The 13,890-nt window shown below is 40.2% G+C and overlaps 1 protein-coding gene across 13 annotated transcripts in view; it reads left to right on the top strand.

The window, feature by feature from the left end:
- EFCAB3 (EF-hand calcium binding domain 3) overlaps window positions 1–13,890 on the top strand; it is a 151,294-nt gene that overhangs the window by 132,517 nt on the left and 4,887 nt on the right. For 12 of the 13 annotated variants that reach the window (XM_053211582.1, XM_053211580.1, XM_053211587.1 and 9 more), the window contains 5 exons: window positions 338–409; window positions 1,947–2,067; window positions 5,649–5,842; window positions 6,187–6,371; window positions 12,016–12,138. In XM_053211582.1, the coding sequence (XP_053067557.1) occupies window positions 338–409; window positions 1,947–2,067; window positions 5,649–5,842; window positions 6,187–6,371; window positions 12,016–12,138 (695 nt within the window). The remainder of the gene's footprint in view (window positions 1–337; window positions 410–1,946; window positions 2,068–5,648; window positions 5,843–6,186; window positions 6,372–12,015; window positions 12,139–13,890) is intronic. The other variant, XM_053211588.1, reaches the window with a different exon arrangement.

Raw genomic sequence — 13,890 nt, forward strand, 5'->3', positions numbered from 1 at the left:
AAAAATAGCAGAGGGGGGGTATGGGAAGCCAGGGGTGGATTCCATGCAAAAATGGCAAGTCTCCAGGAAAGGAGTGAGTGGTTAGGACTGCAGGGGCTGAGAGCCTGGTTGATGTTTTTACCCCACCATTGCTTCTGGTGGCTGTGGGTGACTCATGTAACAGTGCTAAAACCACTTCGAGAAGACCAGTGCTCACCTGAGCACATCTCCAGCCTTAACATGCTGTGATTTTACGTATTGAATAGTCCAAGGTGTTTTCATTTGACATTTAACATATAATCTAATTACTAAAATGCATCTTATATCTTTGTTCTGAGCCTTCAAATTTCTGTTTCAGGGGATGGAAAGGTGAATTTCTCAGACTTCATAAAGGTGTTAACAGATAAGAACCGCTTTCTTAAAGCTGTGGGTGAGTAGAGCTATTACAGAACAGATGGCAGCTGGGTAGCTGTGAGTCACTGCATAGTAACTATTATTCATTTAGGCCTCTGATCAGGAGACACGTGAGGAAGGTGTATTCTGGGGTGAGATTTACTTGCCATACTGCTTCTCCAAAACACTATTTGCTAAGCAAATTGATACAGTTTTAGAATTTTAACTTAAATGCATCAAGTCCTTCTGCAGGAGACACTGCTTTTTGGTCTCTGGTGTGAATATTTGGAGTAGTGTAGAAAAAATCGGTCACCTTTTATAATATTCTTTACCAAGCGCCTGTGCTACTTTGAGAGGAACTCCCTTTACAAATGAAAAATTTTTTTTAGAAAAAGAAAAATGCTCTCTCTCCTGCAAATTTGGGGTATAAATAATTTACTATTCCTAAAAAATACCTTCCTCACCCTGATGAAGTCTTCCCTCAGTGCAAGGACTGGAGAGTCGGCTAGAGGTTAAAGAGCATATTCTCACACATGGTCGTAAATGATGTGAAAGTGTACTTGACATATTATTAGTCCTCTGATGGTTTATTTATGAGTTTAACAGCCTGCCTTGGAAAAACTAACCACAATTCAGGTTATATTTTCTAGGATAAATACATTCTAAATTCTAAATACTGTGTACTGTTTTGAAAACACACTCATTCAGGGGCACCTGGGTCGCTCAGTCAGTTAAGCATCTGACTCTTGGTTTCGGCTCAGGTCACGATCCCAGGGTCATGGGATCGAGCCCAGTGTCAAGCCTGTGCTGAGTGTGGAGTCTGCTTAAGTTTCTCTCATTCTCTCTCTCCCCCTCTCCCCTGCTCACTCTTTTTCTCTAAAATAAAAAAAAAATTGTTTTTAAAGCACTCATTCATAGGCTGTGAACTGTCCTTAGAATAAACAGAAGTTACTGCTTCAAGTACTACTATAGTAACGAGGGTTTGCTTGCAAACCCGAGATATGTTTATCAACAATTTCTTAATCTAGAAGAACAAGACAATAGTCCTTAATACATGAGTCGTGTTTATGTTAAATTCAATTTAATTACAAGTCATATTTACTTCAAGTCAATATATACTTAGAAGTCACTGAACTAAAAGTATTTATTTATTTTGAGAAAAAGAATGCATGAGCCCGTGTGAGCAGGGGAAGGGCACAAAGAGAGGGAGGGAAAGAGAATCCTAAGCAGGCTCTGCACTGGCAGCGTGGAGCCCGAAGCGGGGTTCGACACGGTGTTCAAACTCATGAACCATGAGATCATGACCCAAGCCAAAACCAAGAGTCGGTTGTTAACCAACTGAGCCACCCAGGCTCCCAGAACTAAAAGTATTTTTTAATGATTATTCTGTCTGTTCCGTAATTAAAATGACCTTTCTACCAAATAGAACAGATTTTTTAATGTTTTTCTATAACTCTCTAGTACCTAACCTGGTATTACTCTTGTAAATAGAATAAAAAGACTTGTCAGCTTATTACTTTTTTTGACAGATGGTTTTTTTCAGAAAGCATTTTGAATTTTTTTCTCCTTCATAGTTCCAGAAAAGGAGAAATGTTTAGATTTAGCTGGCAACCCAGGGATCCTGTTGTTTGAAATCCTATCAAAGCTTGTAGAGACTTCGGCCTTACCCAGAAAGGCTATAATGGAAATAGTAAGGTAAGTGGCAAAGAAAGGGGTAAAAACAGCCTTCTTAGAAGCACTTATGAGGATATGTACAAGGCAGTCACCTCTGATTAACATCCTTCTCCACAGGGTCTGCCCCAGAACAAAGGAGATGGGGTCTGTGGCAATGCTCACGTGCCACATGAGACCTAATTCCTTCATCCCAACTGTGCTACCTAGTTCTGAAATTGCAAGACTGACCTCAGTCCATCTCAGGGCCCACTGAAGGCCTAAGACAACCAAGAAAGTTCAGACTCTCCTACCCTAGGCTAGAGAATCCCAGAAGAATTCAGACTTTTCCAGAGATGATCTTTGTGTTGGGCTTGGAAATCTCATTTGGAAGACACTCTCATTCATGTTGGAACTCCCCGGGGCTTCCTTTGACTCTGTGACGATGTATAGCAATTTCAGACATCCCAAAATAGCCTCTTGGACTGGAGCACAGCCAGAAGTAGACCCGAGAATGGAGGATGAGGAAATATTCTCACACCCAAATGTGTTTTATTCCAACAAATATCACTAAAGATAAATTTTCTCAATCTATTGTTATCATTATATTATATTGAATGTTGCTGTTACCAGTTTTTTAACTAATTCTCTTTCAAAGTTGTGCCTTCCCTCCTAGGCTTAAAAATACAGAATGTTTTCTGAATCCTCCGTGGGTAGCTCTATGCTGTCCTGTATCTGTCAGGTGTGGAACAGAAGGCACACAAAATTCTACTCTTCATTCCAGTTCAAAGGCATTTATTAAATGCCTGTTATTAGTACACAAACTTGACACATTGCTTAACCTTTCAGCCTTGGTTTTCTCACCTATAAAATGGGAACAACAATAATAATACCCACCTTATAGGGCATTTGTGGGAACGTAGGAATAAATATTCCTAGAGCCCCATAAAAAATAACTATTATTATGTGGAAGTAACTAGAATAATCATAATATATATATATATATATATATATATATATATATATATATATATATATATATTATGTTTGAATCCTCACCTCCTTAATGGGTACTATTGTACTCATTTTACAAATGAAAAACCTAAAGTACAGGTAGTTGTACTTTGCCCCAAGGAACAATGGTGCCTGGATTTTAGCACAGTCTGATTCCAGAAACCGTGCTCTTCTCCACTGCCCTACACTGCCTCTCACACCCAGTAAGTGACCAGGAAATGTTTGCTGATATTGGTGTTTTGATGATGATGATGATGATGATGTTGTTGTTGATGATGATGATGGTTGTTACTTATCATATACCTGGTTTCTAAGGAGATGAAGTGTTTGATATGTAGTGTTTGCATTTAAGGAACTTAAAATATAAATTGAGAGTAAAGCCCTAAGTACGTAGACAACTAAATAATGCCAAATGAGTGGCAAAGATCATTCATGTAGTTTCCTGAGAAAGCCGGTCTTGAGCTGGGTAATGGTAGAATTTGACAGGTGTTCCTGTAGTTGATTACAGCGTTTACTAAACATTGTGTGCAATTTCTGAGTGTGCACTTTACACGTATTAGCTTTTTCCTGGATTGCTGCCTCCTAACTGGTCTCCCTGTTTGTACCTTTTGGTTCCCCACCCCAGCCTTGCCCACTCCAGTCTATTCTCAACACTCCCTCTATCTAGCTGATGTCTTAATGCCTACAGCACCAAATGATCCTTTTAAAATGCGGATCATGTCAGTCCTCTGCTCAAAATCTTCAGCCAATGGGGCATCTGGGTGGCTCAGTCAGTTAAGCATTCGACTCTTGGTTCAGTTCAGGTCATGATTTCGTGGTTTCATGAAATCCCTGCATCAGGCTCAGCACTGACCGTGCAGAGTCTGCTTAGAATTCTCTCTCTCCCTCTCTCTCTCTGCCCTTCTCCCACTTGCGCTGTCTCTGTCTCTCTCAAAATAAACTTAAAAACATAAAATATTATTTTAAAAAACCTTCAAAACCCTTCCATTTCCCTCTGAGTATGAGTCTTAGACTGTATGTGACTTATTGGTCTTCTAGGTGACCTGCCCTCACTTTTGACCTCTTTGACTTTGTCTCCTGTTACTCTGCTCCATTCAGGCTAGCACCCTTCCTGTTCCTCAAATACACCAGACATGCTCCTGCCTCAAGACCTTTAAATTACACTAAGAGAAATGAGCATTATATATTTTCAGAGGAGGATAAGAACATTGTGGATAGTTGGGCTCAAGGTTAAGGAAGGAATTATCTGATTATAAACCAGACTGCTATGGCACCTGTGTGGCTCAGTCCATTGAGCATCTGACTATGGATTTTGGCTCAGGTCATGATCCTAGGATCATGGGATAGAGCCCCAAGTTGGGGTCCACACAGAGCAAGGAGCCTACTTAAGATTCATTCATATGCTCTCTCTCTCTCTCCCCTCCACTTTCCCCCTGTCCGCTGATCACACACTCTTTCTTTCTAATAAAATATAAAATAAAATAAAATAAAATAAAATAAAATAAAATAAAATAAAATAAAATAAAATAAAATAAAATAAAATTTATAAACCAGACTCTAAGCAGAACACTATTGGCACATCTACCCAACCACTGCTGCAACTCCAACATTTAGAATGAGTTCTTTCCCTCTTTCTGAGAGGAAAAAAAAAAGGTTGCCTGTCATCATCCCAGAAAGCAATGAAGCTTCCCATTGCTATAACAGAAAAACCTGCCTGTGTAATGATAAGCAAGGTCTTGCATTTCGTCCTCTGAGACAGTAAGCAGTGACGGTCCTCTGCTCCGCAAACTGAGAAGCGAGGTCTCCCACATTGGTACTGAAGCCCCACTATACCAAGTCCTCCTCCACCGCCCACAGCTCCAGAGAGACGTCCATCGTTCCAGCTGCAAGAGGGAATCTGATCTGCAATGAATGTTTAAGGCATGCATGTTTGTAAATCAGATGTCTATACCTTTGAGAATGTTTGTGCTGTGAATGAGAGTCCCTTAGCATATCTTAAAGTATTTATAAACTAAAATGCACAGTAACAGATCTCCTAAATCCGTTGATACACATGTGCATGCATACACACACACACAACTCAAAGAAATGCAACCAATAGTAATTTACTGAATAGTAAGATTATTGGTGATACTTCCTTTTTATACTCTTCTGCATTTTCCAAATTCTCTGCAATAAGGATTTCTTTTAATTAAAAGAAAGTTGCATTTTAAAACTCAACACAAAGTAATATAATGGTAGGCATGATTAATGTTTGTATTCAAGCTGGTACCACTCAAGGCTTTGTCAAGGATCACTATCGATAGGTATTTTTCTAGACAAGACTTGAGGTTTGGGGGGAGGAGGAAGGAAGCCAAAGCCCAGAAACTAGAAATATAAGTTAGCCAAATGGCCTGGGGAAAGTATTAGTAGATATTCTATGAATGTCACAAAATTAAGCACTCAATAAATGATATTGAATGAATATATAAATTAAGTTTAAAATAAATGGATTCAGCCAATACCTTGCAGCTGGACTTTTTTTCCTTTTGTCCAACACTTAGGCAGTTTTTCAGTAGGACTATACAGCACTTTTTATTCTTTTTTTAATTCCTTTTTTTTTTTTTTTTTAGCTATTTCCAAAGAAAATTCCAGGAAACCAGGTCAGGAATGTTATGGAATCCCTACACCACGGCTTATGAAAAAAGGAGATTTAAGCAAGACATATGCACCCCTCCCAGCTCAAGCACAGCTGCCTTTGCCAATGCTGCCCGGACTGCAATAATGAAAGAAAAGGATTTATTTAAATTTCTTGAAGAGCTCAAGAGTAAGAGCCATTTGTCCTCTCCCCACTGTTGCAAAGGATTTATTTGTAGATTACTGGTCAGAAATAAACACTAGAGGTCAAGTGCTATAGAAACAGGACCACAGCCTATTCTGTCTGGTCTATGTCACACAGGTATCATTGGAAAGCATATCTGCATCTTAACCTGAGTCCTCATGATTCAGGTGAAGCCTAGAGTCTGGGGGCGGAGGAGAGGGCAGGAGAGTGAAGAGTGGGGGTCACAGCCACTGAGAAGACTAGACAAAGAGCAAAATAGGCACTACATGTATGTCTTTTATGTGAATTTCCTCTTACACGGTTCATAATATTTTTGTTTTTATCTTTAGGGTGCAATCCTCCTTCAGATAGCCCATATTCAAAAATACCCATCTTTCCATTGTTTCCTAATGTGGATGGGGTGGTGATGGGAAAGCCATTCAAAGACATGCAGAAATTAGAAATGCTAAGCAGAAAGGAGCCTCTGAACTTCTTTGAGAACTATTTTTTCCATAAAAGAGACTGGAAAGCACAGGTAAGATTTCAATTATTAATTAATTCAAATTAATATTAGTTAAACATTAGTTAATTCAAATACTTAAGTTTCTAAGTTCTAACTTAACAGAACTAATAACATGTTTTTTAATGACAAACGTTTTCAGTCATTGTATTTTTTTAATTTTTTTTAGTGTTTATTCATTTTTGAGAGAGAGCAGGGGAGGGGCAGAAGTGGGGGGTTGGGGGACAGAGGATCTGAAGCAGGCCCTGTGCTGACAGCAGAGAGCCCGATGTGGGGCTTGAACTCATGAACCATGAGATCATGACCTGAGCTGAAGTCAGACGCCCAACCGAGCCACCCGGGTGCCCGTTTTTAATAGATATTAATTCTGCTACTTCAAGATCAAAAATTTCTGCATGGCCAAAAATAATCACATTTGCAACTCATACACAAAGGGCTAACTCCTTTAATACATCAAAGAGCTTCAAATTTATTAGAAAGAAACTAACTTGTATAAAAATAAGCAAAGGATATGAACAGATAGTTCTCAGTAGTGTGAAAAGATATTCAATCCCATTCTTCATAAAAGATCCAAATCAAAACCACCCTGAAAATGGTAATGCAGAAAGATAGTATCTTTCCATATTAGACTGACCAAGATCAAAAGGTTGAAAAATACATGGGGTACTCATAAATTGCAGATAGGAGTTTAAATTGGTTCAACCTCCACAGAGGAAATTTGGTAATACCTACCAAAGTGACAGACCTCACACCTGTGGACTATGAGTGAGGAACAATTTCTCCACTGCGCTCTTAGGGTCTTTCGGCTGAGCCTGAGAATTAAATTGACATAAGACAGATCAACAGAAAAGCATACACATTTTTAAAATTTTACAGGTACGTGGGAGTCCCCACAGAAAACGAAGACTCAAAGTAGCAGAGTCCAACACTTGTGTGCTAAATTGGCCAAAGAGTTGTAAATAGGGTGAAAACGTGTCCAGGCAAAGGGACTTGGCCTAGGGTAGTTAATTGGGTGGAGTTTAGAAGACAAAGGTTAGTTTAACACGATTTGTACAGATTTCTGCCAGCCTCAACTCCCCATTCCCAGTGATAAGAATGTTACTTTCCTCCTGGTATAAAGAGAGCATCTTCCATATGGGGCGTTGATCTCCTGCATTCAGGAAGGAAGAGGAGAGAGATCAGAGTGCTCTTCTTAACACCCGCTGTTTTCCAAGTCCCTTTAACTCAAAATACTCCTTTTGGGGCGCCTGGGTGGCTTGGTCGGTTAAGCGTCCGACTTCGGCTCAGGTCACCATCTCGCAGTCCGTGAGTTTGAGCCCCGCGTCAGGCTCTGTGCTGACAGCTCAGAGCCTGGAACCTGTTTCAGATTCTGCGTCTCCCTCTCTCTCTGCCCCTCCCCTGTTCATGCTCTGTCTCTGTCTCAAAAATAAACGTTAAAAAAAATTTTTTTTTTAAATAAATAAAAATAAATAAAGAAAGAAATTCTCCTTTTGCCAAAGTCACATATTTGGGGTGGCATATTCAGCCACCTTCATGACCTAGCATCTCACCCCGAGGATACTATCTGGGATACACTTGTTCCAAATGCCACCCATACAGGGCAACTCATTACATGGTTGTTTATACTAGCAAACTGTTGGGGAAATAACTAAATGACCATTTACTAGATTAACTCTATTACCGGGTTAACTATTTACTAGGTTAACTACTACTGTATTTACTAGGTTAAATAACTAGGGGACTAGTTAAATTATGCTTTATCCTTACCATGAAATATTCTGCAGCCATTTTTAAAAAATTTATTTATTTTGGGGAGAGAAAGAGAGTGAGAGAGAGAGAGAGAGAGAGAGAGAGAGAGAGCACGACCAGGGGAGGGGCAGAGAGAGGGACACAGAGAATCCGAAACAGAGAGCCCCATGTGCAGCTCGAACCCACAAACTGGGAGATCATGACCTGAGCTGAAGTCGGATGCTTAACTGACTGGGCCACCCAGGTGCCCCCTGCAGACATTTTAATGACTTAAGAAACTCTTTGTGTGATGATGTAAAAGATCTCCAAAAGGAAAAGGATATGAAACAGTATGTGTAGCACACTGCTATTTGTATAAAAAGGAGAAAAATAAATAAATACAAAGTATGTACATATACTTTTTTCTTGTAAAATGTTCTGGAAGGAAATCCAAGAGAATAGTAACATTGGTTGCCTGCAGACAGAGAAAGTAAGGGGCTGGGAGACAGAAGAGGCAAGGAGATCACAGTGTATATTCACCATACTCTGATTTTTGAAGCATATGTATGTTTTACACTCCTAAAGATTGGAAATAAAAAAGAATTAACTGTTTTGGGAAGTACTAAACAAGAACTAAAATACTCTACAGCACAGTAACATGGGAGATGAGAAGGGTGGTGCTCAGAATTAAAGCTTCCTAAGTTCATTTTATTGTTTGAGTAGAGACTTAGGATACTGGTCAAATCTATAATTTGTTAAATTAATTATGAGTGTTGGGGCGCCTCTGTGGCTCAGTCAGGTAAGTGTTGAACCCTTGGCTTCAGCTCAGGTCATGATCTCACAGTCGTGAGATGAAGTCCCACGTGGTTCCACACTGCGTATAGAGCCTGCTTAAGATTCTCTCCCATTCTCTCTCTCTCTCTTCCCTGATTCTCTCCTGCTCATGCTGCCTCAAAAATAAAATTGAGTGTTAAAAATGTGAGGATAATCACTAAAATGAATCATAAATAAGTTAATGAATAATCATTAAAATGAATAATTGTCAAATAGAAGGAAAAAAGAATAAGAAAAAAGAGAAAACATGGGATAATAGAAAATGCAAAACAAAATAGGCAGATGGGGTGCCTGGGTGGCTCAGTCAGTTAAACATCTGACTTTAGCTCAGGTCATGATCTCGTGGTTTGTGAGTTCCAGCCCCATGTTGGGCTCTGTGCTGACAGCTCAGAGCCTGGAGCCTACTTTCGATTCTGTGTCTGTCTCTCTCTGCCCCTCCCCCGCTCATGCTCTGTCTCTCTTTCTCAAAATTAAATAAATATTTTTAAAAATTTTAAAAAATAGAAAAATCCAAGTATGTCAGTAATCACAACAAAAGATTAAACACACTAGTTTAAAAAAACAAGGATGAAAAAGAAAAATACATAGACAACGGATCATCTTTCAAGTTTAAAATAAAAAAGGACACTGAGACTGATTTTTAATAATTCTCAGATATATGTTCTCTAAAGGAGACACACCTAAAATACAACACAGAAAGTTTGAAAGTAAAAAGACTGAAAAAGATAAATCAGGCAAATACATATCAAAGAGAGCTGGTATCAATATATTAGCATAGGGAAAGTAAAATTTAAGGAAAACATAGCTAAAGATAAAGATGCTATTTAATTGCTTTTAAAAATCTTCAGAAAGATATAACTATCCTGAACCTGTGTGTACCTAGCAAACTGACAGATAACAGTTAACAGAATTGTAAGGATTAACTTTAGACTTTTTAAAGGCACTATGCATGCTAAAAAAGTGAATAGGCAAACCCATAATCACAGTGGGAGATATTTATCATGCATCTCCAGAAACTGATAAAGCAAACTGAAAGAAAGAAGAAAGAAAGAAAGAAAGAAAGAAAGAAAGAAAGAAAGAAAGAAAGAAAGAAAGAAAGAAAGAGAAAAGAGAGAAAGAAAAGAAAAAAGAAAAGAAAATAGGAAGGAAGGAAAGAAAAAAGAAAGAAAAGAAAAGAAAGAAGGGAGATATTTATCATGCATCTCCAGAAACTGATAAAGCAAACAAAAAGAAAAGAAAAGAAAAGAAAGAAGGAAGGAAGGAAGGAAGGAAGGAAAGAAAGAAAGAAAGAAAGAAAGAAAGAAAGAAAGAAAGAAAGAAAGAAAAGAGAGAAAGAAAAGAAAAAATAAAAGAAAATAGGAAGGAAGGAAAGAAAGAAGAAAGAAAAGAAAGAAGGGAGATATTTATCATGCATCTCCAGAAACTGATAAAACAGACCAAAAGAAAGAAGGGAAAGAAGAAAAGAAAAGAAAAGAAAAGAAAAGAAAAGGAAGGAAAGAGAAAGAAAGAAAGAAAGAGAAAAAGAAAAAAGAAAGAGGAAGAAGGAAAAAGAAGAAAAAAGAAGAAATCAACTCATCTTACAAAAAACTCTTATCTGTTAAGGAAGAGAGACATGGAACTAAAGCTTAATATAGAATCAGAATCTAGAAAAAAAGTTGTTTCCAGACATGGGGAACTTGAGCACATTAGTATCCAGGAGGAAGAGCCCTTAGAGCTATGGTTCTCAATCCTGGCTGCACAACAGAATCACCAAGGAGAGCTTTTAACAGCCCTGTGCCCAGGCCACAACCCTAACCAATTAAATCAGATCTCAGGATGGGGCTTAAGCTTCAGCATTTTTTTAAAGTTCCAACATGCAGCCAAAGCTGACAACCGCTGACCGAGGCAGAGAAACTGAAGTTGTAGGAGAGGGGCAAGACTGGTTATGCCATTTGTGGAGCCCAGTGCAAAATGGAAATGTGGAGCCCCCTTGTCCAAAAATCACTAAGAATTTAAAGACAGCAACAGCAGAACAGTAAACCAAACTCAGGGCCCTTCTAAGTACGTGGTCCTGTGTGATTGTACAGATCACACACCCACGAAGCCAGCTCTGGAACAAGGGAAATTGAAGGGAAATGGTCCCGGGAGCAAATAAATATTTGGGAAAAACTCTCACATCGAAGAGGCAAAGAGGAAAAATCAGGCTACAAGATGGAGAAATCCTAAGGTGGAAAGAAGAGTGAAAAGAATGTATATTAGGCAGCCCTGGAGAGACAAGATCGGTAGCTGAGGGAGTGTGCAGACCTGGTTTCCCAGCAGCCACTAAGAGGACTGCTCTGAGGGCTGTAAGAGAGTTAACGGCAAATGAAGAAAAGTAATGGCAGGCGGTACAACGGGCCTGAATGAGACTGGGTAATACACGTCTTCAAAGAAATCAATGAGCATATTTACGTGATTTCTGCCAGCATTGTTCAGCAGCCCAGGAGCAGGGAAAATGGATGGCTGGCTCCCCATGGGAAGTTTGGAAGTACTGTAGGTTGTCATCTGTGGAGGGCACCATCTTCATTTTCAGAGCTTGGTGATGGCTTGGGAAATTTGGTGAAAGTAGAGTTGGCTCCTCTCTACCTTCCATATCCATTCCACACATAAGCCATCTCTTCTTGTTTTAATGTTTATTTACTTATTTTTGAGAGAGAGAGAGAGAGCACGTGTGTGTGTGTGAGCGAGGGGCAGAGAGAGAGAGGGAGACAGAGAATCCAAGCAGGCTCTGTGCTCAGCACAGAGCCCCATGCGGGGTTCGAACTCACTCAGTGTGAGATCATGACGTGAGGTGAAATCAAGAGTCGGGTGCTTAACCAACTGAGCCACCCCGGCGCCCCATCTTCTGGTCTATACTTCTGAGTAGGCTTCATCATTATGAAAGAAAATTTGCTAAATGCTCATTTACACATGGCACCATACCATGTAGCCCAAAACAACTGACAAGTGGCTTAGCAATTACCTTCTGTATCATACACAAACCCCTTCATAATGCAATGTATTTCTCCTCATTATGTCTATGTTGTATAATTCAACCCAAAAGATATCACTAACCTTCTTTTTTTTAATGTGTATAAAGGCAGCAAATATAAAGCCTATTGACCCCGTCTCAGGCTGTCCTACTGACATCCTGGCCATTGACCAAATGCTCAAAAAGAAGCAGAATTGGACAGTGACTGATGCGGCAGCTATTAAACAGCCCGTGAGTATTCACTGTTGGCACCTTCTCAGAAAGCACTGATGAGAATATTTTCCATTTCAATACTACAACCATAAACCCCAATGTTATTTTTTCTGCTCTGTGTCTTTAAAACAAGACAAGCTCATTTCTCACTTTTACCCATGGCAATGACGCTTCTTGCTCTGTAATCAAGTGGATTCAAATGTTAACTGTTATAATTCATCCTGCTAATCACCCATGGAACCATACCCAGCATCGCTTCTGGGACATTCATTTGTTTCATGCTGGAAATAGCATCTAGGTAAGGCAGCCAGCTGTCACAGTGAGGGGGGTGTACTGAGGGAACCATGATGAGTGAAAGCATCCCGATTACAGCAGCTAAAAGGATAGTTCAAGAGCACTTGCCAGGTGCCAAGCACGGTGCTATATAGGTGCTCCACAAGTACTCTACGGGTACTAATTCATTTACTGATCACAACAGTGCTTCCAGATAGGTGCTGTTATGGTTCTTTGTCATTTTAGAGATAAGCACAGAGAGGTTCACTTGTCTAAAGGCAGAAGGAATAGAGGAACAGAGCCAGAATTAGAAACACGAGCCGTGTGGCTCTGGAATCCACATTTTTAACCATAACTCTGTGCTCCCTGACTACCTTTGTGCCGTGACATCTTAGCAGCTTTTATACTCCACAGAGACAGACTGAGGTACATGTATTTCATGCCGCCTTTCTTCTGCACGTGACACTAATGATCAAGGTCTCCTGGATGGTTTCCACTTCCTTGGCCTTTACAGTACTGCATCTTGCAGCTCTGTGTCCCTTCCTCTCGCTTTTCTTTCCTGAATGTTCATCCCTTCAGGCTTGATGGTTCTTCGTTTTCCTACTGCTCTTCCCATTATAGGCACTCGTCCGGTCATTTGTTCAGTAAATATTTATACATTATTAACAAAGTTCTAGGTTTACGGGATACCACGGGGGAGGAAAAAACAGAGTTCCTGCCCTCCATGAGCTTGGAGTGAGGGTGAGAAGGAAATAAACAGTAGTAATACATGGGGATAAGTGAAACAACAGGTGAGGTCGGCACTGGACGCCACAAGAACACAAAGGAGTGGGCTCCCGACCTCTGTCTCATCATGGCACATACTCATGCTGGAATAAATGGAGGCTCCTTATAGCCGGAGGCCTCCAACCCAGAGTACCGGCTGCCCCAAGGGCTAAGGAGCTTGAGGAAGGCAGTCAATTGGCATACCTGTAAACCAGTCACAACAGAACTTTGGGGATCTCTGCATTAAGGGAAGGAAAAGCCAGGGCAAGCATTCTTTGCACTATCTCAATCTACCCTTCTTGTTTCAGCTGCCACCTACACACAGATAACTCCTAAATCTGTCTCTAGCCTAGACTTCTTTCCAGTACTTTCACCTTAGCTCATTGGCTGCCTGATGAACATTTTTACCTCACTGTCTCAGCCTATCTAACTCTACCAGTCCAAACCAAACTCGTCATCTGCATCAAACGGGCTCTTCCTTGGGGATTCTGTATGTCAGCTGCTGATACCACCCTCTACCCAGTCAATGAAACTAGAAGGCCGGAAGTCACCCTTAATTTGTGAATTGTCCTCACTCCTCACATCCACCTACAACCAAATCTGGCTACTCTTGTTCTCCTGAAAATTTTTCAAATTTTTCAAATCTTCATCCCATCCTATCACTACTGCCTTCACTAGGCCCTCATTAGGTCTTGCCTGGACCCCCCCCCCCCAACCTCCTATCCCTACCTC

The sequence above is a fragment of the Acinonyx jubatus genome, chromosome E1, assembly GCF_027475565.1.
Source record: "Acinonyx jubatus isolate Ajub_Pintada_27869175 chromosome E1, VMU_Ajub_asm_v1.0, whole genome shotgun sequence".
NCBI classification, from domain to species: Eukaryota; Metazoa; Chordata; class Mammalia; order Carnivora; family Felidae; genus Acinonyx; species Acinonyx jubatus.